The 24,452-nt window shown below is 46.7% G+C and overlaps 1 protein-coding gene across 6 annotated transcripts in view; it reads left to right on the forward strand.

Moving 5' to 3' along the window:
* RBM39 (RNA binding motif protein 39) overlaps positions 1–24,452 on the forward strand; it is a 561,368-nt gene that overhangs the window by 472,405 nt on the left and 64,511 nt on the right. For all 6 annotated transcript variants that reach the window (XM_069243868.1, XM_069243870.1, XM_069243869.1 and 3 more), the window contains one exon: positions 10,038–10,188. In XM_069243868.1, coding sequence (XP_069099969.1) covers positions 10,038–10,188 — 151 coding nt within the window. The remainder of the gene's footprint in view (positions 1–10,037; positions 10,189–24,452) is intronic.

Below are 24,452 nucleotides of genomic sequence, written 5' to 3' on the forward strand. Positions count from 1 at the left end.
TCTCAGATTCACCAGTTCTCCACCATCTGTTCCACCCAAAACAGCCAACCACCATCTCGAAGCTCTGCAGTTAGAGGTCAATATCCTATTGCAAAAAAGAGCCATAGAACCCGTTCCCATCAGCCAACATGGGAAGGGGATTTATTCGAGATATTTCCTTGTACAGAAAAAAGACAAACAAGAGTTTCGTCCCATCTTAGATCTGAGGACAGCAAACAAATGGATTCGCAAAGAAAAATTCAGGATGTTAGCCTTACACCAAATTTACCCACATTTACGTCAGGGCGACTGGCTATGTGCGATAGATCTTTGCGACGCTTACTTCCATATCCCAGTAGCCAAGAAACATCGAAAATTCCTAAGGTTCACTGTCGGAAAACGCCATTACCAATTTGCAGTTCTACCGTTCGGCCTAAAATCAGCGCCAAGGACTTTTTCCAAATGCATGGCGGTAGTAGCCGCCCACTTGAGGAAACAGCGAATATTCGTCTATCCCTATCTAGACGATTGGCTCATAAAGGCCTCCAGCTATCTCGAGGCACAGCAGCATTTCGAATGGACTCTACAACTGCTACAAAAACTTGGTCTTCAAGTCAATCTTCTGAAATCAACAGCAACACCTGTTCAGAGGTTGCATTACTTAGGGGCCATTGTAGATACCAAGCTAGGAAAGGTGTTTCCTTCGGAGGAACGACGGTTATCGATTCTCCAAAAGTGCAAACAACTGCAGGAAAGACCTCAAGCCACTGCAAGAATAATAGCTTCTCTACTGGGCTCGATGGCGTCTTGTATCCATCTGGTTCCCAATGCTCGTCTCCATATGAGACCATTGCAGGAAAATCTAGAGGATCAGTGGTGTCAACTGAGGGACGATTGGGAGAACAAAGTCCTGCTGTCTCCTCACACCCTACAATCCCTCAAGTGGTGGTGTTTGCCCAGCAATCTCTTGGTGGGGATTCCGTTCCAACAACGACCTCCATCTCAAACCATCGTAACAGATGCGTCACTGCTCGGATGGGGGGCGCACATGGAACATCTTCGAGTCCAAGGCGAGTGGTCACAGAAAGAGAGTCTCTATCACATCAACCTGCTGGAACTTCGCGCAGTCCACCTTGCGCTCAAAGCCTTCCTTCCCTCTCTGAGAACGGAAACTCTCCTTCTTCAGACAGACAACGTGGCCACTATGTACTACGTGAACAAACAAGGAGGCACCAGGTCCAGAATTTTATCCAGAGAGGCCCAGACAATCTGGCATTGGCTTCTAGCCAGGAACCTGTCGCTAGTGGCAACTCACCTGCCCGGCATCCAGAATGTTCAAGCGGATGCCCTCAGTCGGGTAATAAGCGAGAACCACGAATGGGTACTACACGACGACGTCGTTCATTCCATTTTCGCACTCTGGGGTACCCCTTCTACAGACCTATTCGCAACCCCAGAAAACAAAAAATGCCAAAACTTCGCCTCCAGATATTACCATCCAGGGACACTGGGGAATGCCCTATGGATAAGCTGGTCAGGGGCATTTCTTTACGCCTTTCCACCGCTTCCCCTGATTCCGGCAGTTCTCCAGAAGCTGTCCAATGCTCAGACCAAAATGATCCTAATTGCTCCGGAGTGGCCACGCCAGTGGTGGTTCCCAGACCTTCTTCACCGGTCACTCAAACCACACATCAGGCTACCATATCGCCCGGACCTTCTCACGAAGTTCAGAGGGCAGATATCTCATCCCAACCCCTCATCGTTGAGTTTGGCAGCATGGCTCCTGAGCTAGTGCAATATGGACATTTGAACTTACCTCAGGACTGTATGGAAATTCTGAGGGAAGCAAAACGCCCTTCCACACGATCAGCCTATGCAAGCAAGTGGAAGAGATTCTGCATTTGGTGTTTACACAACAACATTGACCCGGTTTCTTGTGGAGAACAATCTATCTTACCATACTTGTTAAGTTTGGCAAAATCGGGCTTACAACTGTCGTCAATAAAAGTTCACTTGGCGGCGATAACAGCATACAGAAAGAGTCCTTCACAAACTTCCTTTTTTCGGATTCCGATTATTAAGGATTTCCTAGAAGGTTTAAAAAAGGTTTTTCCTCCCATTAGAAAGCCTTCTCCTCCATGGGAACTGAACGTTGTCTTATCACGTCTGATGCTGCCGCCATTCGAGCCGATACACAAGGCATCGCTGCAGCATCTCACATGGAAAGCTGCTTTTCTGGTGGCAATCACTTCAGCGCGTAGGGTCAGCGAAATCCAGGCCCTTTGCGCTCAGGAACCCTACACGGTTTTTCATTCTGCAAAAGTGGTAATGAGAACTCATCCAAAATTTCTACCTAAGGTAGTCTCCGACTTCCATGTGAACCAAACAATTTCATTACCGACTTTCTTTCAGAATCCAGCTACTCCTGCTGAGAGAACTCTGCACTCTCTGGATGTAAAGAGAGTATTGAAATTTTACTTGGACAGGACAAAAAGCTTACGAAAATCACAACAGCTTTTTATTAACTATGGCCCAATCAGAACAGGTTTGGGCACATCTAAACAATCTTTATCCAGGTGGATTGTTTCATGTATAATGTTATGTTATCAGTTAGCAAACAAATCCCTTGGTGGTAGACCAAAAGCCCACTCGACCAGAGGGAAAGCAGCTACTGTAGCCTTGATGAGAAATGTCCCTTTGGCAGAAATATGCAAGGCTGCCACTTGGAGGTCGGTCCATACCTTTACTAAGCATTACTGCCTTGATACAGACGCTAGGGCAGATGCTCAGGTTGGACAGGCTTTGCTCAAGAATTTGTTTGCATGATTCATGTTTTTCTCAGTATTCTTATATCGACTCCACCGCGGCTATGGGGATGGGCTTGCTACTCTATTCAATGCTTATGACTATACATGGAAATCCCCTACGAGAGAAGGAATGGTTTCTTACCTGTAACTCCAGTTCTCTCGTAGGGGTATTTCCATGATAGTCATAAGCAACCCTCCCTCCTCCCCGGTGGAGTTGACATAGAACATGAATATTATGGAGGTGGGTACTCCAACAAATGTTTTGTTTTTTCTTCATGTCAGGTAATAGCCTCCAAAAAAGAACTGAGGCAACTGCCTTTTGCTGTGCATGATGGGAAACAGGAAGACTTTACTTTTCTTAAAGGCACAGCTCTATTTACATTCTGTATAATGGCAGCCTATGGGCTACACTGCCCTGCATTGTTTTATTCTCATCAGAGGTGTAAATAAAGTATGAGAATGTATTTGTTATTACATTTCTAGAATAAATAGGTGTTTGAACATTAATTTACACTACTATTGATTTTCTTTTCAACAATTTGGCCTGTGTAGCTGTTCACATAGGCTGCACAATGTTATTCTTAAGTGTTTTTTGACAGACCTTTTCTTTAAACGGCTGGTGTTTGCACTTAAGAATATACTTCACATCAGTGCTCCGGGGTCCCCGCAGGCGCGCGGAACTATTCAATGCTTATGACTATCATGGAAATACCCCTACGAGAGAACTGGAGTTACAGGTAAGAAACCATTCCTTCTCGATCTTGGGGGATCTCCATCAACAATCATAAGCATTGAATAGATTAGCAAGCTCATTGTGAAAAATTCTGCAAGAGAGGAGATAAAACATGAAATAGTGTAATTGGGAGAATGCTTCTCAGATAGGCTTCCCTGACTTGGGCATCGACCTTAGCATCCAAGTCAAGACCGTGTCTTGAAGGTGTGAACCAGCTTTGCTAATCTTGGCTATTGGGATGTTCCCAAGTCATGTAGCACTAGCTGTTTTACCTCTGGTGGAGTGGGCTCTGGGTCTACCAGGTAAGGTTTTGATTAAGGATTATGCAGGAGAGAATCCATCTAGACAAGGAGTGTTTAGAAGTGGTAGATCCTGTCCACAAAGGACTATTATTGACCAAGTTGTTTTGACTTCCTTAAAGCTTTTATTATATCTAAACAAAACCTCAACACACTTCCAACATCAAGAGTATCAAGAAACTTCTCTGCAGGAGAAGTGTTTTGAAAAATGTAGGCAATTTAATAGTAAGATTGGCAGGGAAATCAGACTTTTTTTTTTTTTTTTTAAAGGAATTCAGCACTACTCTTTTGCTATAGAATACTGTGTATGGATCATGTGAGGGATAGGGCCTTTATCTAGCAAACTCTAGGTGCAGAATTAATTGCTACCAAGAAAGAAGCTGTCCATAATGGTTTTGGATAGAATCCTTATGAGTTCAAAGGGATGACCTATGAGGTGAGAAAAGATGAGTTTTTACTCCCATGGAGGTGAAGGTCTCCTTAGAGAAAGATACATCTTCATAACACCTGGAAAATCCTTGACCAAGGGCGTTCTGAAAAATGGCGTTTGTGAAGGACCTTTTAAGTAGGTTGCACCAACTGAGATGAATTGCAACATTGTTTTAGCAAGGAGGAGGAGGTATGGAAGAACTGCCTCTTCTCAGCACCTAAGAGGATTGAAATTGTGTTATTTTAACATTGACAATATAGTCTGTTCCATGGCTGCAAAATGTAATATCTGTGTCAAATGTCTTCTGGCCTTTCTGGAGTAAGGAGCCGTGGATGTAACTTTGAAGGAACTGGTTGTGGGTCCCCACACACGGGCGGGACTCAGTGCTTATGTTTTTAACAGAGATTCCAATGAAAGAACTAGAATTACAATAGAAACCATTACTCCTTGCATCCACAAAGAATGAAGGCAACCTGCAGGGTCAACATGCAGCTCATGTAGCGTCCTCCATCTCTCGTTCCCAAGGCATAAAAATATGCTCAGTCTCTCACTCTCCTGTCTACATACCCTGGGGAAGCCAAGGGCATCAATGGCGTGGTGAGTGTTTTGCACTGAGGTGTTAATAGGATGCCTTCCACCTGGAGGGTGAGTAAAATGGCCTGAGATGTGATCCACTAATCAGCTGCCACCCACTGCAAGGTGTTGTATAGTCCGGCATGAGTGCATAGTAAGCACTCTAGACTAGAAGTATACTTTGGGGGTGCCATCTAATCAGTAGAATACAGCTATACTGTAAAATATAAACATGGAGCATCTCTTGTTGGCTTGTGGCTTATACAAACCTCTGAGGGAATACATAATCTGGGCCACAGTATCAAACAAGTCAGGGTGCCAAGGATCTTCCAGACTATGCTTATATTTCGGATATATCTGTAGAACAGCCCAGTGAGGTGTTTGCATCTTTTTGCGGATATTACTCAATTGATTTAAGGCTTCTTATGGCTGGATGAATTCCTGGCTACATGGCAGTTGATTTGTCTAATAGTTCCAAATTGAGGGCACCAAGGGGATACTTGTATATGTAATGAGTTCTTGTTGGGTGCCTGCACGGTACTAAGCTATGCACAGCTTTAACCACTTAAAAGCAGTTTCCAGTCCAGCCTCATGGTTGCAGGTCTTTAGTCTGTTATGCGGTCAGTGTCTAATGGTAGCAGTACAGAAGTTCATTTAAGGAAACTATTAAACTCATTCACATTACTTCCTCCCAAAATTATTATGGCATGTAAATATTTGAATGCACGGTGTGTGAGATAAGTAGGAAAAAATCAACGTGTATGCAGAATCACTGTTCTTCCATTTGTACAGTTTCACTGCAACTCGTTTCCACAGTGAGTCTGATTGCAGCCCACAAAACCTGCAGTTGAATTTGCTAACTTGGTAGTACTGCGGCTTTCAAAAACAAGTCTAAGTATAGAGATCATTATATAGCGAACTCTAAACTTAAGTTGCTCTGTTAAGATGAGATTTAGATTGGCGATATGTTTTTTTTAAATACACATCACATGCTTATTTGATTACATTTCATTGTTGTTTGGATCACCCTTCTCTGCAGGAAACTATCTGCATTTGAAGTTTTAAAAGTTGGAAGCAACCTCCCACTATTGTATACCACTTGTTCATTTTTAAGCTTTTGTTTCTACTCACTTAATACACTTATCTGATTAGTTGCTTTTGGGGTTAAGATCCAAATAATTAATTGCTATAATGTGATCCTTCTCAGGCTCAAGTTTGTGCCTGCATACAGAATGTTTCAGGCTTATTTTCTGTGGGTATTGTGTAATAGATTGAACAATTTTGCTCCATATTGAGGTGCGCTTAGATGGTTGCCCTTAGTGTTCTCTGCATTATGGTTAGAAGCACATGCAAGCGATGTGAACGCCATGAATTTCTATCTGGTTAGCTCAAAGGGTATTCTATAGGTAGGCCAAACATTTAAAATGATTGTGGGAGTCTGGCTCAGTTTATGGTGTATACCTATGGTGTGGCACCCTGTACTTGGTCCAGGCAACCCTCTGTGATAGTGAATAGATGTCCAAATAGCAGAAGCTCTTTAGGGTAGCTGAGATGAATAGCTAAAACCTATCCAGGAGGAATGTAAAGCACTTGCAATACCACAGTAACTAGACAGTAACTTACTCAAAAGAAGAAACAAAACACACAAGTGTTGTAAAAATAAAGAATACTTTATTACAGCACTAATACTAAACTGACATTGGTATATCTCCCTTTGGAGATATTACTTAAAATGCACACACAAAATAACCATCAGAAATAGCATAGAAATATACATGGCCCTAGCAGAGGGCCACACCATATCCTAAAGTGGAATGTGAAAGTGTCTTCAGCCAAGGTAAGTGTGGTGGTTAGCTGGGGGCAGTTTGGAGCACCAGAGGTAAGGACAGTAAGTGACCCCAGCAACCTGGAGTAAGGCAGTTACCCATCCAGTTGTTCCTTAGGCGAACAGTGTTGGTGGTAGTTTGAGAAATTCAGGGCCCTTCCCTGTGGATCTTGAGGAAACCGGCAGGCAAGAGGATGGATGGAGAGTGCCCCTACCCCAGGATACCCATAAGACAAGAGTACCCACACCAGGGACCCAGGTGCAGATAGGTGAAGGGACTCTCTCTGAAGACTGTGGATGCCTTGGATCGTCCAGCTGCTGTCACGACACGTGGACCAGGTCTCGGTGGAACCCAGGGACAGATTCCGGACGTGGAAGACCTGCAAAGGAAGGAGACAGAGTCCAGCAATGGTGGAGGTTCCCAGGTGGTGCAGGTGGCAATGTCCACCCACCTGAATATGAAGTTCCTGCAAGTCAGTAGAAAATGTCCAGCTGTTGGGTCCAGGAGCTGCTGAAGATCCCAGGAGTTGCCTACGAGCTTTCCCTAGAGGGTTGCCGGATTGCAGGAAGGTCAGTGACCAGCCAGGTCACCAACTAGCACTAGCAAGTGCAAATAGGAGTTGCAGAAGAGTTTGCAAAGTTTTGGGGACCAGCAAGGTCTAGGAGACTCTACCTAGGAGGGGGAAGTCAGGGCTGGCTTTAGCACACAGGAAGGCCAGCAGAAGTCTGTGAGCCCCCACAAGTGACCCACAGGTGCTGGACAGAGGGAGCCACAAGGAGACCTTACCAGTCCATCAAAACAAAAGTCCAATGTCTCAGGAGCAGCGGGACAAGGACTGATCTTCACTTTGCTGACTTCTGCTGGGAGTCTGCAAGTGCAAAAGTCGCGGTGCATAGGGGTGCCGGTACAGTGGCAGGAGCAGGGGCCCACTGTCTCCCAAGTTGGATAGAAGATGAGGAAGACCCAGAGGAGACCACAGACTCAGCACCTGTGTTTCAGAATCTTCAGATGTCCGTGGACAGCAGACCCCACCAGCTGGTCAAAGTTGTCTTGAGGTGACTGCCGTTGTAGGGGAGTAACTCCTTCACTCAATGTGAGATTCCTTTGTGCGTCCTGGTGCAAGCAGAGTCCTTGTGATCCTGGAGGATGCACACCTTTGGATATTGCAGAATTCGTGCAGGATCTGAGAAAGAGTGCTGCAATGGGGAGCCTTCCCACCAGAAGCAGACTTGTTTGGTTCCAGCGAAGACCAGCAGCGGTTCCAGAGACAAGGAGCAAAAGATGTCTTGCAGAAAGTTCCTTGAATCTTGCTTGACAAATCTGAGGGCTCGCCCACAAGGGAGCCCTTAACCCTAAAAAGGGTTGGTCATTCTCTGCAGTGACCCACCTATCGGGGGGTGATCAGGGACGTTATCTACCTGGCCTAACCACCCAGATGCTCCCAGGGGCCTGTGCACATCTTATTTTCAAGATGGCAGACTCAAGTAGCTACCTGTCAGAGCTCTGTGCACCTCCCTAGGGGAGGAGCTGGACATGGAGGTGGTCACTCACCTGTCCTTGGTATATTATGTGCCAGAGCGGGAGCCAGAGGTGTCTGAACTGGTGCAAACCAGATTATGCAAAGAGGGCACCAAATGTGCCCTTCAAAGCAGTCTGGTATTGCTCAGAGGTCATCCTACCCCAGCCCTTAGACACCTATTGTACAGGGAGAGGTGGTTGCACCTCTCCCTTGCAGAAATCCTTGGTTCTGCTCCTCTGGACTGAGCCTGGCTGAACATTTTCTGGGGTCAGCAGCAGCGTGAACTTGGAGCTGGATCCTGTAAGCCTGCACAGGCAGAACTGGGGGGTCTCCTAGGGATCCCCCATAGTAACTGGTATCGTACAACTAACACTGGAATTGTTGTAGTTGCATGATTCCAACATGTTTGATACCAAACATGCCTATGTTTGGAGAAGCCACTATGTAGATGGACCCCTCGTGTTGACCAGTGTCCAATACATACCTTAAGATGGCTTCCCTACACTTAGAAAGACCAGGGAATGGAGTCTGGGGGGCTGTATGGGGTGCCCTGGTCATGCAGGGGTACCCTCACACTTAGAGACGTCCACCCTGCCCTTGGGCTGAAGGGCCTACCATAAGGGTGACTTAAGTCTAGGTGCAATGGTTAGAATTGACAGTGAAAGGGTGCATGCACCCTTTCATCAGGTTGCAGTGGCAGGCCTGCAGTCAGTTTGCATGGGCTCCTATGGGTTGCAAAATACATGCTGCAGCTCGTGGGGGACCCCTGGTGTCCCTATGCCTTGAGTACCTAGGTACCATATACTAAGGACTTGCATGGGTGCACCAGTATGCCAATAGTGGGTGTGACAAATTACTAACTGCATTTAGGGGAGAGAGCACAGTCACTGGGGTCCTTGAAGGCAGGATCCCAATAAACTGCAGTCCAAAAACAGACCAAATAAAAAGTTGGGGTAACTATGCCAGAAAGCTGGCACGTTCCTACAATTATTAAAACTAATCATTTAAAAGCAAAAACCTGAGAAAACACTGGAGTCAATGAAAGTTTGAAACTGTTAAGACGTTAAATTAAAATATTTTCATGTTAGTGTAATTTAATGAAAAGATTAGCCTTAGAGTGAGGTTCGCCATATTGGCTGGGGAAGGGATATTATGATTAAATTGAAGGTGAGGATTACAGTTTGGCAGTGTGGTAGGGTTAAAGGTGAGATTAGAGGTAGGTCTCCATACGAGCAGGTTAAGTGTTAGGGAGAATAAGATTAGTGTGGTTGGCTCTGGAATAGGCTTTCTGATTAGTATACCTTAAATTAGTGGTTTATTAAAAGAATGTGTAATGCCTGATCATATAAAACATTCTAAATTGACTTTTATACATACCACATTGCCATAGACTGTACTATACTTAGTCCTGGTCCTCATTTTTAATTGAAACCTTTGCCTTTTCTCTTTTTGAACTTTCAAGCTAGTTTAACACCATTTTTATCCACATTCCTCTGTGATGTTAGCTTTCATGTGTAAAATCTGGTATATCGGATAGGTTAAAGTGACTGACAGTTTCAGCAGCTTAATCTGCAAACTGAGGTTTTGCTCGCCTTTGACCGATGTAGGTCCCTTATATTTGGATAAACATAAATATCGTTTGGTCTCTTCTTCCTCTTATTAGCTGGTAGTCTACTGTACCATTCAACCAATGCTTTAGTACTGGAAAACGTCTGTTTTATAATTGTGACAAGTTAAATTGTAAAAAAAGATCAAATGGTAAATTATACAGGATGAAAATAGTAAAGGTAATCTTTTGAATATTTTGAAGATAAAAGCTGTGGTAAAACTGGCGTGTTAAACTTGCTTTTCTCTTTTTAAAACAAAAACAGCACTGGCTGTAGCTGCAGCTGCTGCTGCGTCTGCTTCTGCTGCTGCGGCAGCCATTTCTTCAGTTCAAGTCTCTGCTGCAGCTACTCCATCCTCTTCACAGCCACTTGCAACACAATGCTTTCAACTTTCCAACATGTTCAATCCCCAAACGTAAGTTCATGTAAATAACTTATTTTCTTAATACATTTGTACTTGGAGGGAGTTTTTTTCACTGTGCCTCTTGGTCTTTAGGCTACGGTAGTCGCAAGAAACTAGCAGAAAAATTGAATTGTATAATCCTTGTCCTTTTTTTCTCTACAAATTGTTTCAAAAGGCAAGTTAAAATAAATGTATTAACCTAGTTAAATCCAGAAACTAACACTGTATACGCAGCAGCTATTGAGCTTTCCTACTGCTCTTTGAAACTTAAAAGTGAACTCTTCCAAATTTTTGTTGTTAGATGTAAGTTGTGTGTATTGATAGATGATGCTGTGCCTCTCTCCCCCACTCCCAAAATCAAGCACAAGAGGTGTTTTGAAGTATGGATGTTACGTTGATTCACATGCTGGGGATTATTCTGCCATGTAGTTGTTTGGTGAGGGACACTGTGCTGAGCCCTTGATTTGTTTTTCCTCTATGCATCGCCTGGTACCATTTGATGCTGACATGCCCCCAGGAAGCTCCTGTGCTTTGCAGCCGTATTCAGATTTGTTTTCCTGCGGCTGGTCAGGAAACAATAGCAGAAGCTCCAATGGAAATTGAGGGAAATAAACAACATACACTGATAGTATTAAGGGGGAGTTGCCGGAACTAAGCACTGCAACCCTCCTCTAAGCAACCTTCCCCCACAGCCCTCATCACCACTAAAGTGGTAGTTCTAAACACCACAGCGTCGGCCCTTTTGGAGCAGAGCACAAGTAAGTGACCAATCCTGCACACAACAGGGTCCCGACCACATAACACCAGTGGTGGGGCTGAATAGAAGACCTCCTCTATGAATGGAAGAATGCCACATCAGACAAATGGATACTCTGTATCATTCAACACGTGTAGGAAGCTGACTCTATATAGTGCACTAAAAAGAAGTACACCGTGCAGGGAGTACAATAGATCCCCAATTAGTTTTCAGAGTCAAATGTAGACAGGACTAATGCTCTACTTTGTGGTAGTGTGGGTGAGCAGTTAAGCTTATCTGAAGGTAGTCCTAAGTATTTGTTGTGCTCGCAGAGGCAATAGATTCAACACATACACAGTGACCAGGAGAGCAGTTAAGTACCTGGTTTTCCCCAAAAATAACAGGAGGGCTTTGGAAAAGGATTGTGCAAAACCCCCACCAGACTGGAAGAACCCAAAGGTGGATTCGGAATAAGACCTGCAGAGGAAGGGGACCAAGTCCAGTTCGTGGTGGTGTCTGGTTGTAGCAGGAGCCACAACCCACCCTTCTTTGGATGTGGGACCAGGTGGACGGGGGGGGAAGACCAGTTGTGCAGCGCTGACGAGGAGTTCATGAAGTGATGCAGATAGTGTCTCCCTTTGATTGTCTGGTTGCAGTGGGTCAGTGGTACTGAAGAACCACCAACAAACCTTGGCAAATGCAAAAGAAGAAAAGGATGACCAGCAAGGCCCAAGGCACTCACCCTAGGAGAGGGAGTCCATGGTGACCCTCAGCAGTCGGGTGAGTCACCAGAGTATGCAACCCCAACAGGCAACCCATTGGCAGCAGGCACAGCAAGTCGCAGCGAGGCCCACTTAGCACACCTGAAGAAGAGTCCCATGTTGCTGGAGCAGCAGAGAAGAGATTGTGCTTGGCAGGAAGAAGTGCTGGGGACTGGGGCTACACGAAGCCTGAAGATCTCTTGGAGCAGGAGCAAACAAGCCTTGGTAGCTGCAAGAGTCGCAGTGCTCAGGGGTACTGTCCTGCAAGGAGAGGTAAAGGGCTTACCGTCTCCCAAGCTAGGCAGTTGGCAGAGCGAACCAAGGGGACCCCTCCAGACCACCACCTGTGATGCAGGATCCACACAGTTCTGGAGGATATCAGATCCGTCCAGCCAGTCGATGTAGTTAGTGCCTGTAGATGCAGGAAAGTGACTCCTTCACTCAAAGGGAGATTCCTTCTTTCTTCTTGGTGCAGGCTGAAGTCTTGTAAACCTCAGAAGATGCACAGCCAGGGAAATGTTGCAGTTGCTGGAAGGAGCAGGAGAAAGTGTTACAAAGCAGAGTCGTTGCAGATTGGTGGTTACTGAAGAGTCCAGCTGCGGTTTCAGTGGCCAGAAGATTAAGTAAACAATGCAGAGCAGTCTTGCTGGAATCTTGCAAGACATCGAATCTGAGGACCCACCCAAGATGGAGACACTAAATAGCCCTAAAAGGGGGCTTGGTCACCTGCAAGGTTACCACCTATCAGGAGAGGGCTGTGACGTCACCTGTCTGACCTGGTCACTCAGATGCTCCCAGGGGCCTCTGCCCATCTTGGATTCAAAATTGCAGAAACGAGTGGCTACCTGAGGGTGCTCTGGGGCCCCACCCCTTGGGTGGTGATGGACATGGGTCCTGTATCTGGCATTCCACTTATTTGGGTTCTTCCAGTCTGGTCTGAGTCTTGCACAATCCCTTTCCAAAGTCGTCCTGTTATTTTCGGGGAAAACCAGGTACTTACCCCTGGTCACCTGGGTCACTCTGTTACTCAACTCTTGGGGGTTCCGTTTCCCAGTCACCATGCCACCCATGCCACTCACTCAGTGTATGGCCAGGGCCTTAGATTCCTCTGGACTTGTGGGACAGGGAGACCGCAGTCCACCCCTGCAGGAGCGTCCATGCCTTCCTAGTCTGTCCCCATATCTCAGATCATTTGGAGGAAGGATTCACCATCACCTGCCCCACTGGTAATCAGGTGGGTTTTGCAGATCAGCCGAAGGGTTTTCTCCCTCCTCTTCGAGGTTTCCCCTCTGGCCATGTCTCCATCCTCCGGCCATTTACTGGTAGATCTGGCAGTTCTCTGTGATGGAGTTGCAGCTCTCTTGGCCAAGGGAGCCATAGAGACGGTCCTTGCGCCAGAAGTAGGTTGTGGTTGTTTTGCTACTTTCTGTGCCCAAAAAAACTAGGGCCTACATCCTATCCTATCCTAGCCCATCAGGCCCTCAGTCTCCAAGAAGTTCAAAATGCTCACTCAGGCTCAGGTCCTGTTTGCCTTGGACCCCGAAGACTGGATGGTAAGGTTGGACTTGCAGGACGCTTACTTCCATATACCTGTCTTGCCTGCCCACAGGCACTACTTGCAATTCATGGTAGGTCACAAGCACTTTCTATTTACCATTCTCCCCTTCAGCTTTTCCAGCGCCCCTCAGGTGTTCACGAAAGTTATGATGGTTGCAGCTCATCTGCGCAGTTTAGGGGTTTTGCTCTTCCCCTACCTCGACGACTGGCTGTTGAAGCCGAACACACCCCAGAAAGTCGTCTCCTGCCTTCAGACTACGACGAACCTTCTGCACACACTGGGGTTCACTAGAAACATGCTGAAGTCACACCGGACTCCCACTCAGACACTCCCTTACATCGGAGCTGTTCTGGACACAGTGCATTCTCTGGCTTACCCTCCCAAAAAGCAAGTCCAGGATATTCAGATGTTTCCTCCTATATCCTGGTTTTGGTGACAATGACTCTGAAGCTGCTGGGCCTCATGGTCTCCTACATCCTGCTGGTGCACATGCCAGATGGCATATGCGGGCTTTGCAGTGGCACATGAAGTTCCTGTGGGCACAGCATCAACGGAATCTCTCCGACATGGTCCATATCTTAGAGGGGACTGCAAAAGACCTGCAATGTTGGCTTTCAAATCAGGATTGGATTAACGTCAGATCTGCATTCCCCAACCAGATTTTACAGTAGTGACAGACGCGTCACTACTGGGATATGGTGGCCACATGGGAGAGGCAGAGATTAGAGGTATCTGCTTTCTGGCCTAGTCGAGAATCCACATCAACCTTCTGGAGTTCTGGGCGATCATGCTTGCATTGATAGTGTTCCTTCCCTCTGTCAAAAGGAAAGTGGTGCAGGTGTTCACGGACAACACTACTGCCGTGCGATACTGCAACAAACCGGGCGGAGTGGGGTCCTGGACCCTTTGTCAAGGCGCTCTGTGCCTCTGGATGTTTCTGACCCATCAGGACATTCCTGGGGGGGGTTCAACATCTGGCAGGTTCTCTGAACGCCAGAGCAGGTGAACTCCGCTGTCGATGCATAGTTGCTCACGAATGGTATCTCCATCCGGAGGTGGCGCAAGGTCTTTCAGCAGTGGGAAGAGCCTTGGTTAGATCTGTTTGCCTTTGCAGAGAATGCTCAGTCTTCTGTTTTACGCATGGAATTTCCAAGGCAACACTTGCTCGGCATTGCTTTTTGTCTCTAGTGGAACTCAGGCCTCCTTTATGCCTTCCCACCTATACCACTTCTGTTCAGAGTTCTGAAAAAGATCAAGAATGACTGGCCCAAAGTAATCCTTGTGACTACGGACTGAGCTCAGAGACTGTGGTATCCAGAGCTACTGAGCATGGCCACAGATCCTCCAGTCAGACTGCCCCTTCAGGAAGATCTTCTGTCACAGCAACAGAGGACGGTCCTCCACCTGAACCCGTCCAATGTTTGCTTTCATGCATGGAGATTGAGCGGCAGCAGTTGACCGCTTTTAACCTTCCACCTGAAGACTGATGTTACCTTGGCAGCCAGGTGTCCCTCCACCAAAGTGGTATACGCCTGTTAGCATAAATGTGTGGCTTGGTGTACCAACAAGTCTGCTTATTCCCTCTGCTTCTCTTTCTGATGTTCTTTTGTTTGTTCTTTCTTTAGCCTAGCAGGGCTCTGCTTTGGCCACCCTTAAAGGTTACTTATCAGCTATCTCTACCTTTTTTAGATTGCTGGGCCAACCTTTCCTTTTCCAGTCTCCTGTTGTTGGTAGAGTCCTTAAGGGACCCACCCATTTGTTTCCTCCCACTACGTTAATTATGCCCCAGTGGTACCTCAGTCTAGTCCTCACTTAATATGTGCCCCTTTTGTGCCATTGCACAATTGTCCTTTGGGTCTCCTGTAGGAAGTTGGCTCTGTATATACTATCTCAAAGTAAGAGATGGTGTGCACAGAGTCCAAGGGTTCCCCTTAGAGGTAAGATAGTGGCAAAATTAGATAATTCTAATGCTCTATTTAGTGGTAGTGTGGTCGAGCAGTAGGCTTATCAGAGGGTAGTGTTAGGCATTAGTTATACACACACAAGCAATAAATGAGGAACACACACTCACTTACTCCAGGCCAACAGGTTTTTATATAGAAAAACATATTTTCTTAGTTTATTGTGGGGACAAGTAGGCACACAACACACCCTCAGCGGCAGGCACAGGGGTGGCCGAGTGCAGTGTGCAAAGCAGGTGTAGGGTTTCAGATAGGAAACAATGGGGGGGACCCGGGGGTCACTCTAGCGATGCAGGCAGGCACAGGGGGTGGAGAGGTGCTTCTTTGGACAGCCACCACCTGGGCTAGGAAGAGGGTTGCCTGGGGGTCACTCTTGCACTGAAGTTCGGTTCCTTAAGGTCCTGGGGGCTGCGGGTGCAGTGCAGGTTCCAGGCGTTGGGTCCCTTGTTACAGGCAGTCGTGGTCAGGGGAGCCTCTGTATTCTCTTTGCAGGTGTCACTGTGGGGGCTCAGGGGGGTCGTCTCTGGCTACTCACGGGGTCGCAGTCGCCAGTGAGTCCTCCCAGTGGTGTTTGTTCTCTGGATCACGAACTGGGGGCGTCTGGTGCAGAGTGGGAAGTCTCATGCTTTTGGCGGGGAAACGTGAAGTCTTTAAAGTTGTAGAAAAGTTGCAAGTTTGTTGCAGATTGTTGAGCAGAGCCTCTGCTCACAGGAATTTCTTGGTCCTGGGTGTCAGGGCAGTTTCTCAGAGGCTTCAGAGGTCGCTGGTCGCAGCTTTTCGACTATGGAGACCGGCCGGTAGGGCTGGGGCCAAAGCAGCAGTTGTCATCCGTCGTCTCTGCAGGCTTGTAGGTCAGCAGTCCTTCTTTGTAGTTCAGGTTGCAGGAATCTGGTTTCCTGGGTTCTGGGGTTCCCCTAAATACTAGATTTAGGGGTGTGTTTCGGTCTGGGAGGGCAGTAGCTACTGTCCTGGAGCGTGGCTACACCCTCTTTGTGCCTCCTCCCTGTGGGGAGGGGGCACATCCCTAATCTTATTGGGGGGAAACCTCCAAAACTAAGATGGAGAATTTCGAAAGGCAGGGGTCACGTCCGCTCAGGACACCTTAGGGGCGGTCCTGACTGGTGGGTGGTGACTCCTTGTTTTTCTCATTATCTCCTCCAGACTTGCCGCCAAAAGTGGGGGCAGTGGCCGGAGGGGCGGGCATCTCCACTAGCTGGGATGCCCTGGGGCGCTGTAACAAAAGCGGTGAGCCTTTGAGGCTCACCACCAGGTGTTATAGTTCCTGCAGGGGGAGGTGAAAAACACCTCCACCCAGTACAGGCTTTGTTCCAGGCCAACCAGTGATAAAGGCACTCTCCCCATGTGGCCAGCAACTTGTCTGGTCTGTGGCAGACTGGCAGTAACTGGTCAGCCTACACTAGAAGTCGGATGGGTATTCCGGGGGCATCTCTAAGATGCCCTCTGGGTGTATTTTACAATAAAGTGCACACTGACATCAGTGTGAATTTATTGTGCTGAGAAGTTTGATACCCAACTTCCCAGATTTCAGAGTAGCCAATATGGAACTGTAGAGTTCGTGTTTGACAAACTCCCAGACCATATAGTCTTATGGCTACCCTGCAGCCAAACCTTAGACACTGTAGGAGCATAGTGCTCATGCACATATGCCTTCACCTGTGGTATAGTGCACCCTGCCTTAGGGCTGTAAGGTCTGCTAGAGGGGTGACTTACCTATGCCACAGGCAGTGTGATGTTGGCATGGCACTCTGAGGGGAGTGCCATGTCGACGTAGTCATTTTCTCCCCACCAGCACACACAAGCTGTGAGGCAGTGTGCATGTGCTGAGTGAGGGTTCCCCAGGGTGGCATAATACATGCTGCAGCCCTTAGAGACCTTCCCTGGCATCAGGGCCCTTGGTACCAGGGGTACCAGTTACAAGGGACTTACCTGAGTGCCAGGGTTGTGCCAATTGTGGAGACAAAGGTACAGTTTAGGGAAAGAACAGTGGTGCTGGGGCCTGGTTAGCAGGGTGCCAGCACACTTTCAAGTCATAACTTAGCATCAGCAAAGGCAGAATGTTAGGGGGTAACCATGCCAAGGAGGCATTTCCTTACTTCTCCAGTATTGGATCTTTCATAGATTCACATGCTTGAATCATCCCCGTCGTCGAGGTGGGAGCCTCACGGTAAACTTAAATATATAAAAAGCAGTAAGTCAGTAAAAGTAAAACCAGTAGGCCCTAGTAGGCCTCATAGGGTATTTTACAGTCTATCCACTTTGTTTTGTGAAAAGACCCAAACTTGAGTATCAACCAATCAGGATTCAGCCCCTCCCAAACACTCCCAACAGAGGCTGAATTCCCTCAGATTTTCTACTGCACGTCGTGTGAAGGGAGTCTCCCTGAGCTCTGCTCAGTTTTTTTCCTATTTTCTGACTGAAGATTGTTTTTTCTCTCAGGAAACTAGTTACAACTTTACTATGTCTGAAAAGGCAAAGAAGGGTCTGTTCAGAGACTGTGACAACTGTGGGAAGAAGAGACTACATATTGATGACCCCCACAAGAAGTGTATTTACTGCCTTCATCCAGACCATAAGGTGAGAGACTGCAAAATCTGTCGCACCTTTAGTAAAAAAACCCTCAAAGACCGAGAGGGTAGACTTCTCTTATGGCTGCAAAAACAGAAAGCCTTAGAGCATCCTTCATCAGACAGCGAAGAGTCACCACAAACTTCTCGCCCTCAGAAAAGAACAGGTGAGAGAGATAGAGGTGCGGATGAACCACCAAGAAAAATGCACAAAAAGACAAAACAAGTCTTAACTTAAGAGGCAGTTAAACATGGACCAAAAAAGGTTCATTCAGAACCTACTACGCCGTTACACCGGAAAAGCACCTCAAAGAAACCATCCCTGTCTCTGTCACCACAAAAAGAGCCAGAAAAACTCTTGTCGGTGAAAAAACAACCGTCGACGACCGCCCCGTCGACGACAGTGTCGACGGTAACAGCGACCACGGTATCGTCTACGTTCACAACACCATCATCACCGATGATTATGACGTCGTCGCCGTTGTCATCGACGATTATTACTGCAAAAATCTTCAAAAGAGCTTCGTCGGCAACCACAGCGTCGACAGCGGAGGCCTCCTGGGTTCACAAATCATCCAGGGCACTAAAAAACCCATCTACGCAAGATACGTCGGCGAAGCGACCGTCGTCGGTAAAATACCCGTCGACGAAGGGACCGTCGACTAAGGACCCATTGACAAAGACGCAGTCATGGACGGAAGTGTCGACGAGAGACCCGTCGACGAGAGACCCGTCGACGAGAGACCCGTCGACGAGAGACCCGTCGACGAGAGACCCGTCGACGAGAGACCCGTCGACGAGGGACCCGTCGACGAGGGACCCGTCGACGAGGGACCCGTCGACGAGGGACCCGTCGACGAGGGACCCGTCGACGAGGGACCCGTCGACGATGGAACCGACGATCACCACAGCATTAACAGTTTACAAACCTTGGGACATTTCACCAGATCATTCCTCATACTATCATGAGGTCTCCACCAGATTCTTACCCCTTTCCCTTATTAATATAGGGGACAAGCCATCTGACATTTTGCCGATACATACATCACCAAGTAAAGTGCTGCCATACCCACCGCAACATCTTTTGGACGATGATGATGATGAGGATCAAGGAATGTTTGGGGCAGCTAGTAGCCCGTCCCAACTAAATGTCAAGAGTTTGATGAAGAAGAGGATCAACATTACCAGCATAGTTATGCTTCAACATCTTATCCACAGGCAAACCAACCATCGCCACTGGCTATGCCTAGCACATTAGTGACAGATTTACAACATATGTTGAAGGACTACTATAAAAGGTTCCCACCGTCAACTCAGTCCACGCCACCTAGACCTCAGAGTTACCAGCAAGCTCAAACTACTAATGTTTCCGAAAAGCCACAGGCTAGTAGACCTGTAACTAGCCAAGCTCCGGAAGCTTACCTCTCGTCGGACGACGAAAGGGAAGAGGGCGAGCTAGCAGATTCAGCGGCTAGTGATTGGGACGATTATCTCGTTCCCACACCATCTCCACCTCCAGCAGCTCCAGTGGATTCTCCTCCAGAAGACATAGGAGGTTTCCATAATATCATAGAGAGAGCGGCGAAACGTTTTGGCCTGGCAATTGTTTCCCATGAAACTGAGTGTTTTTTGTATGACTTTAAAGAGCCGTCAAAGAGATCTGTAAGAGCCATACCGATTGTGGATTTCTTATGGCAGGAGGGTTTGAAGGCAATGAAAAACCCGGCAACAGTGCCTTCACAAATGCCAAGGCTAGAGAAAAAATACAAGGCCCCAGATGATTCTCCGGCCTGTTTAGTCTCACAGCCGAAACCTGACTCGGTTATATCACAGGCGGCTCAACGACGATCCAAAAACCCCTCTACGCCTATTGCGTCTCCCCCAGACAAAGAGGGAAGGAGACTAGACAATATCGGTAAGAAATTCTCCTCGGTTGCTGCAGTAACGGTCAAGGCGGCCAATTCCCTCGCCATCCTGGGAAGGTACGATCGCCAGATGTGGGCAGACATGTCCGCTTTTGTAGATTCACTGCCAGAAGATCTCAAGGTGGAAGCCAAAAAGGTCTTGCAGGAGGGAGAAAGGGTCTCCGCAGAGATAATAGACACTGCAATAGATATTTCCCTCACTGGCTTTCGACAATTAGCTGGAGCAGCAGTCCTGCGCAGACAAGGGTGGCTTAAAGCTACTTCATTCAGACCAGAAGTCCAGACTCGTGTTCTCGACATGCCCTTCGATGGAGAGAGTTTGTTTGGCAAACATGTCGACGACATGCTGCAGGCTATCAAGACGGATACCGATACAGCAAAATCCCTAGGTACCCTGCAATATAAAAAACTACCTTTTCGTGGAGCAAGGGGTAGAGGTAATTACTCCTTTCGAGGTGGATACCAACAATACAGGTCACAATATCCATCTTCCTCCACAGGACCAGGACATCCGCACCATCAACAACAGCAGCATTATCGATTACCACCAGCCGCAGCTTACAAACATCCGGCTAGAGGAAGAGGAGCTGCCCGAGGAAGAGATACAGGCAGAAAGCAATGACCAGCGGATAATCTCAACACCTCCCCAATCAATATTGAAGGTCGGAGGTCGCATAAATTCTTATTTCCCCAAGTGGAAGGCTATAACATCGGACAGATGGGTACTAGATGTAGTGACCAGAGGTCATACTCTGGAATTCATGCAAACACCACCCAGTGTCCCTCCATCGGGTACACCGCCTCCGAGGTTGAGCCAACTTCTCAGGGAAGTAAGAATAATGCTAACAAAAGGAGCAATAGAACCAGTCCCTTTATCTCAAAAGTACAAAGGATTCTACTCCCGGTTTTTCCTTCTAAAGAAACCATCAGGAGACTGGCGCCCCATCCTGGACTTGAGAGCACTAAACAAGTTTCTAAAGAAACAATCGTTCAGGATGGTAACGTTGCAGGATGTCCTGCGTCTCTTAAACACGGGAGATTGGATGGCATCCCTAGACCTCCAGGATGCTTATTTTCATATCCCCATATATCGCAAACATCGCAAATTTTTAAGGTTCAGGGTAGGACGTATGCACCTCCAATTCCGGGTTCTACCATTCGGTCTCAAATCAGCCCCCAGAATCTTCACAAAAATGTTAGCTCCAGTAGCAGCACATCTTCGCCAGTCAGGTATCCAGGTCTTCCCTTACCTGGACGACTGGCTTATAAAGGCACCCTCAAAATTCCAAGTAACAAATCATATTTCCTATTGCCTTCAATTGTTACACAGCCTGGGGTTTGTAGTCAACTACCAGAAATCTCAGATATACCCCAAACAAGAATTGAGTTTCTTGGGAGCAATTTTGGACACAGTACGCAGCAAAGCGTACCCATCACACGAGAGGAAACAAAAGTTAACCTCTTTGGCAGACAACCTATCCAGAAAAAAGTTAGTTTCAGTCCGCATCTACAAATCATTGCTCGGACTGATATCATCGTGCATTCCGCTAGTCCCAGATTGCAGGCTCCATATGCGACCCCTGCAAGAGCAATTGGACATACAATGGACACAGGTCCACGGCTCCTTCGAAGACAAGATTCGCATAACGCCTCTAATGAAGAACACTATGAGGTGGTGGGCGACTCCAACCAATTTCTCAAAAGGGCTGTCTTTTCTTCTTCAAACACCAAGTTACATAGTAACAACGGATGCCTCTCTAGAAGGATGGGGTGCACACTGCCAGGACCTGCAAATCAGCGGACTCTGGAATCAGCAAGAGAGCCAGCTCCACATCAATTATCTAGAACTCAAAGCAATACACTTAGCTCTAAAAGCTTTCTTGCCAAAGATACAATGTTCAAGCGTCTTAATCCGGACGGACATGACCAGCATGTTTTATCTAAACAAGCAAGGAGGCACAAGATCCCTACAACTCTTGCAGCTAGCCCAACAAATTTGGACATGGGCCATCACACAATATTTCACTAAAAGCAGAGCATGTGCCAGGACAGATCAATGTTCTAGCAGACACCCTGAGCAGGACAGTGATTCCTTATCACGAGTGGGAGCTAGACCAGAAAATTCTCAATGGCCTGTTTCTATTATGGGGCAAACCGAACTTAGACCTATTTGCCACTCTCGAGAACAAGAAATGCCAGTTCTACGCAAGTTGGCTTCCCCAAAAAGATTCGTGGGGGAATGCGTTTTCGATGAGATGGTCAGGAGTTTATGCCTACGCTTTTCCTCCGATCCCGCTCATTCCGAGAGTCATCAGAAAAATGAAGACGGAGGGGTGTCGACTTCTACTAATAGCTCCCAGATGGCCCAGACAAATATGGTATACGGAGCTCCTCATGCTCTCCGAACGACCACATCTACCACTCAGACAGAGTCCGACTCTTTTAACGATGCACCAGGGACAAGTCACACACCCAAATCCGTCGTCTCTTCATTTGTCGGCTTGGCTCCTGAACACAATGAATACTTAAATCTCAAAATTTCCCCAGAGTGTAGAGACATCTTAGCAAAAGCTAGAGCTGACACTACCAACAAAACCTATAGACTTAAATGGAAACGGTTTTGTATTTGGTGTGCAGCGGAAAATATACATCCTTTATCTTCTACTCCGGAACAGATACTTCCATATCTCCTGCTCCTGGACTTGCATATTCTTCCATACGGGTACATCTGGCAGCAATTTCCAGATACCGCAGATCACCAGACAGACTCTCTTTGTGTTCCACAAGAATTGTCAAACAATTTATGAAGGGCCTTTTTCGGGTCTTCCCGCCAATTAGGAAACCTCTGCCTCTATGGTCATTGAATGTTGTGTTGATGCAGCTCATGAAAGCTCCTTTTGAGCCGATCCACAAAGCTGACCTAAAATTCCTCGCATGGAAAACAGCGTTACTGTTAGCTCTTACTTTGGCAAAAAGAGTCAGTGACATTCAGGCGTTCACTATCAAACAGCCGTTCCTCCAGTTTACAAACTCAGGTGTCATCCTGGGGACAAATCCTAAATTCATTCCGAAAGTTCCCTCAACATTTCATTTAAATGAACCAGTCATCTTAAAAACCTTTTTTCCAAATCTGCAAACAGTGGCGGAAAAAACATTACATTCTCTCGATATTAAAAGATGTTTAAAGTTTTATCTACAGAAAACTCAGGCCATCCGCCAGTCGGATCAATTATTTGTAGCATTCGGCGGAACAAAGAAGGGACACGCAGTGTCCAAACAGACTTTAGCAAGATGGATTGGCCTGGCGATTCAATTCTGCCATTCAAAAGCAGGAAAGCCGCTCCACACCAGGGTGAGAGCCCACTCTACAAGATCGGTAGCCACTTCAGCTGCACTCTTTGCAGGTGTACCACTACATAGCATCTGTAGAGCAGCGACATGGTCCAGCCAACACACATTTACAAGACATTACTGTCTAGAGGAGACTAACCAGGTCGATACAGCAGTGGGACAAGCAGTGCTGAGGCATCTATTTCGTTAAGGTGAGCCTCTTACACATCCCACCACCACACTCGAGGTATGGTCATTAATGGTTCATTTTCTTATACTGTTTAACGTGTCGTATTCTCCATAATAATAGCATAAATTGTGTCAGGATTTCTTGCCACACACCTTTTATTGCTCTTATATTCGGATGTCTATGAATATAAATATAATTATATGTAAGTGCATATTTAAACTGAACTAATGTGAATCACATCACGTATAGAATTACGATGGAATTACAGTCAATGTAATTCAGTAAGTAAGAAAACATTACTGCTCGTTACTCTGATTCAAGCATGTGAATCTATGAAAGATCCAATACTGGAGAAGAAAATTAGTTACTTACCTGTAACTGCAGTTCTCCAGTATTGGTATCTTTCATAGATTCACATGCGACCCACCCTCCTCCCCTCAGAGGCTCCCCTATTATACAGATATTAAACTTCACACTCCTACTAGAAAATCTGAGGGAATTCAGCCTCTGTTGGGAGTGTTTGGGAGGGGCTGAATCCTGATTGGTTGATACTCAAGTTTGGGTCTTTTCACAAAACAAAGTGGATAGACTGTAAAATACCCTATGAGGCCTACTAGGGCCTACTGGTTTTACTTTTACTGACTTACTGCTTTTTATATATTTAAGTTTACCGTGAGGCTCCCACCTCGACGACGGGGATGATTCAAGCATGTGAATCTATGAAAGATACCAATACTGGAGAACTGCAGTTACAGGTAAGTAACTAATTTTCATCTCCTTACTCTCAAAACTGTTTTTCTTGTTGCCATCACATCTCCTCGTGGAGTGATTAAGCTTCAAACTGCCTACCAAACCCCCATTTTTGTCTGTTCATCCTAACAAAGTGGTGCTTCGTACGAGGGCCGCCTTCCTTCCCAAGGTTGTTACACCTTTTTATGTAGGCCAGTCCATCACTTTGCCTACTTTTTACACACACCCACATCCTTATCCGGGTGGAAGATCAACTCTTTTTTGGATATGTGGGGGTGATAGGAGGGAAGGTGGTGCAGAAGTATACCATCTCATGATGGGTACTTCTTTGCGCCAAAATATGCTATGCTTTGTGTAGGAAAGTACCCTCTTTCTTGGCATGGTTACCCCTATTTTCTGCCTGTGGACAGTGTTTCATTGTGTTCACAGGGATCCTGCTAACCAGGACCCCAATGATTATGCTATCTCCCTTCTAACTTG

Source organism: Pleurodeles waltl, chromosome 7 (genome assembly GCF_031143425.1).
Source record: "Pleurodeles waltl isolate 20211129_DDA chromosome 7, aPleWal1.hap1.20221129, whole genome shotgun sequence".
Classification (NCBI taxonomy): domain Eukaryota; kingdom Metazoa; phylum Chordata; class Amphibia; order Caudata; family Salamandridae; genus Pleurodeles; species Pleurodeles waltl.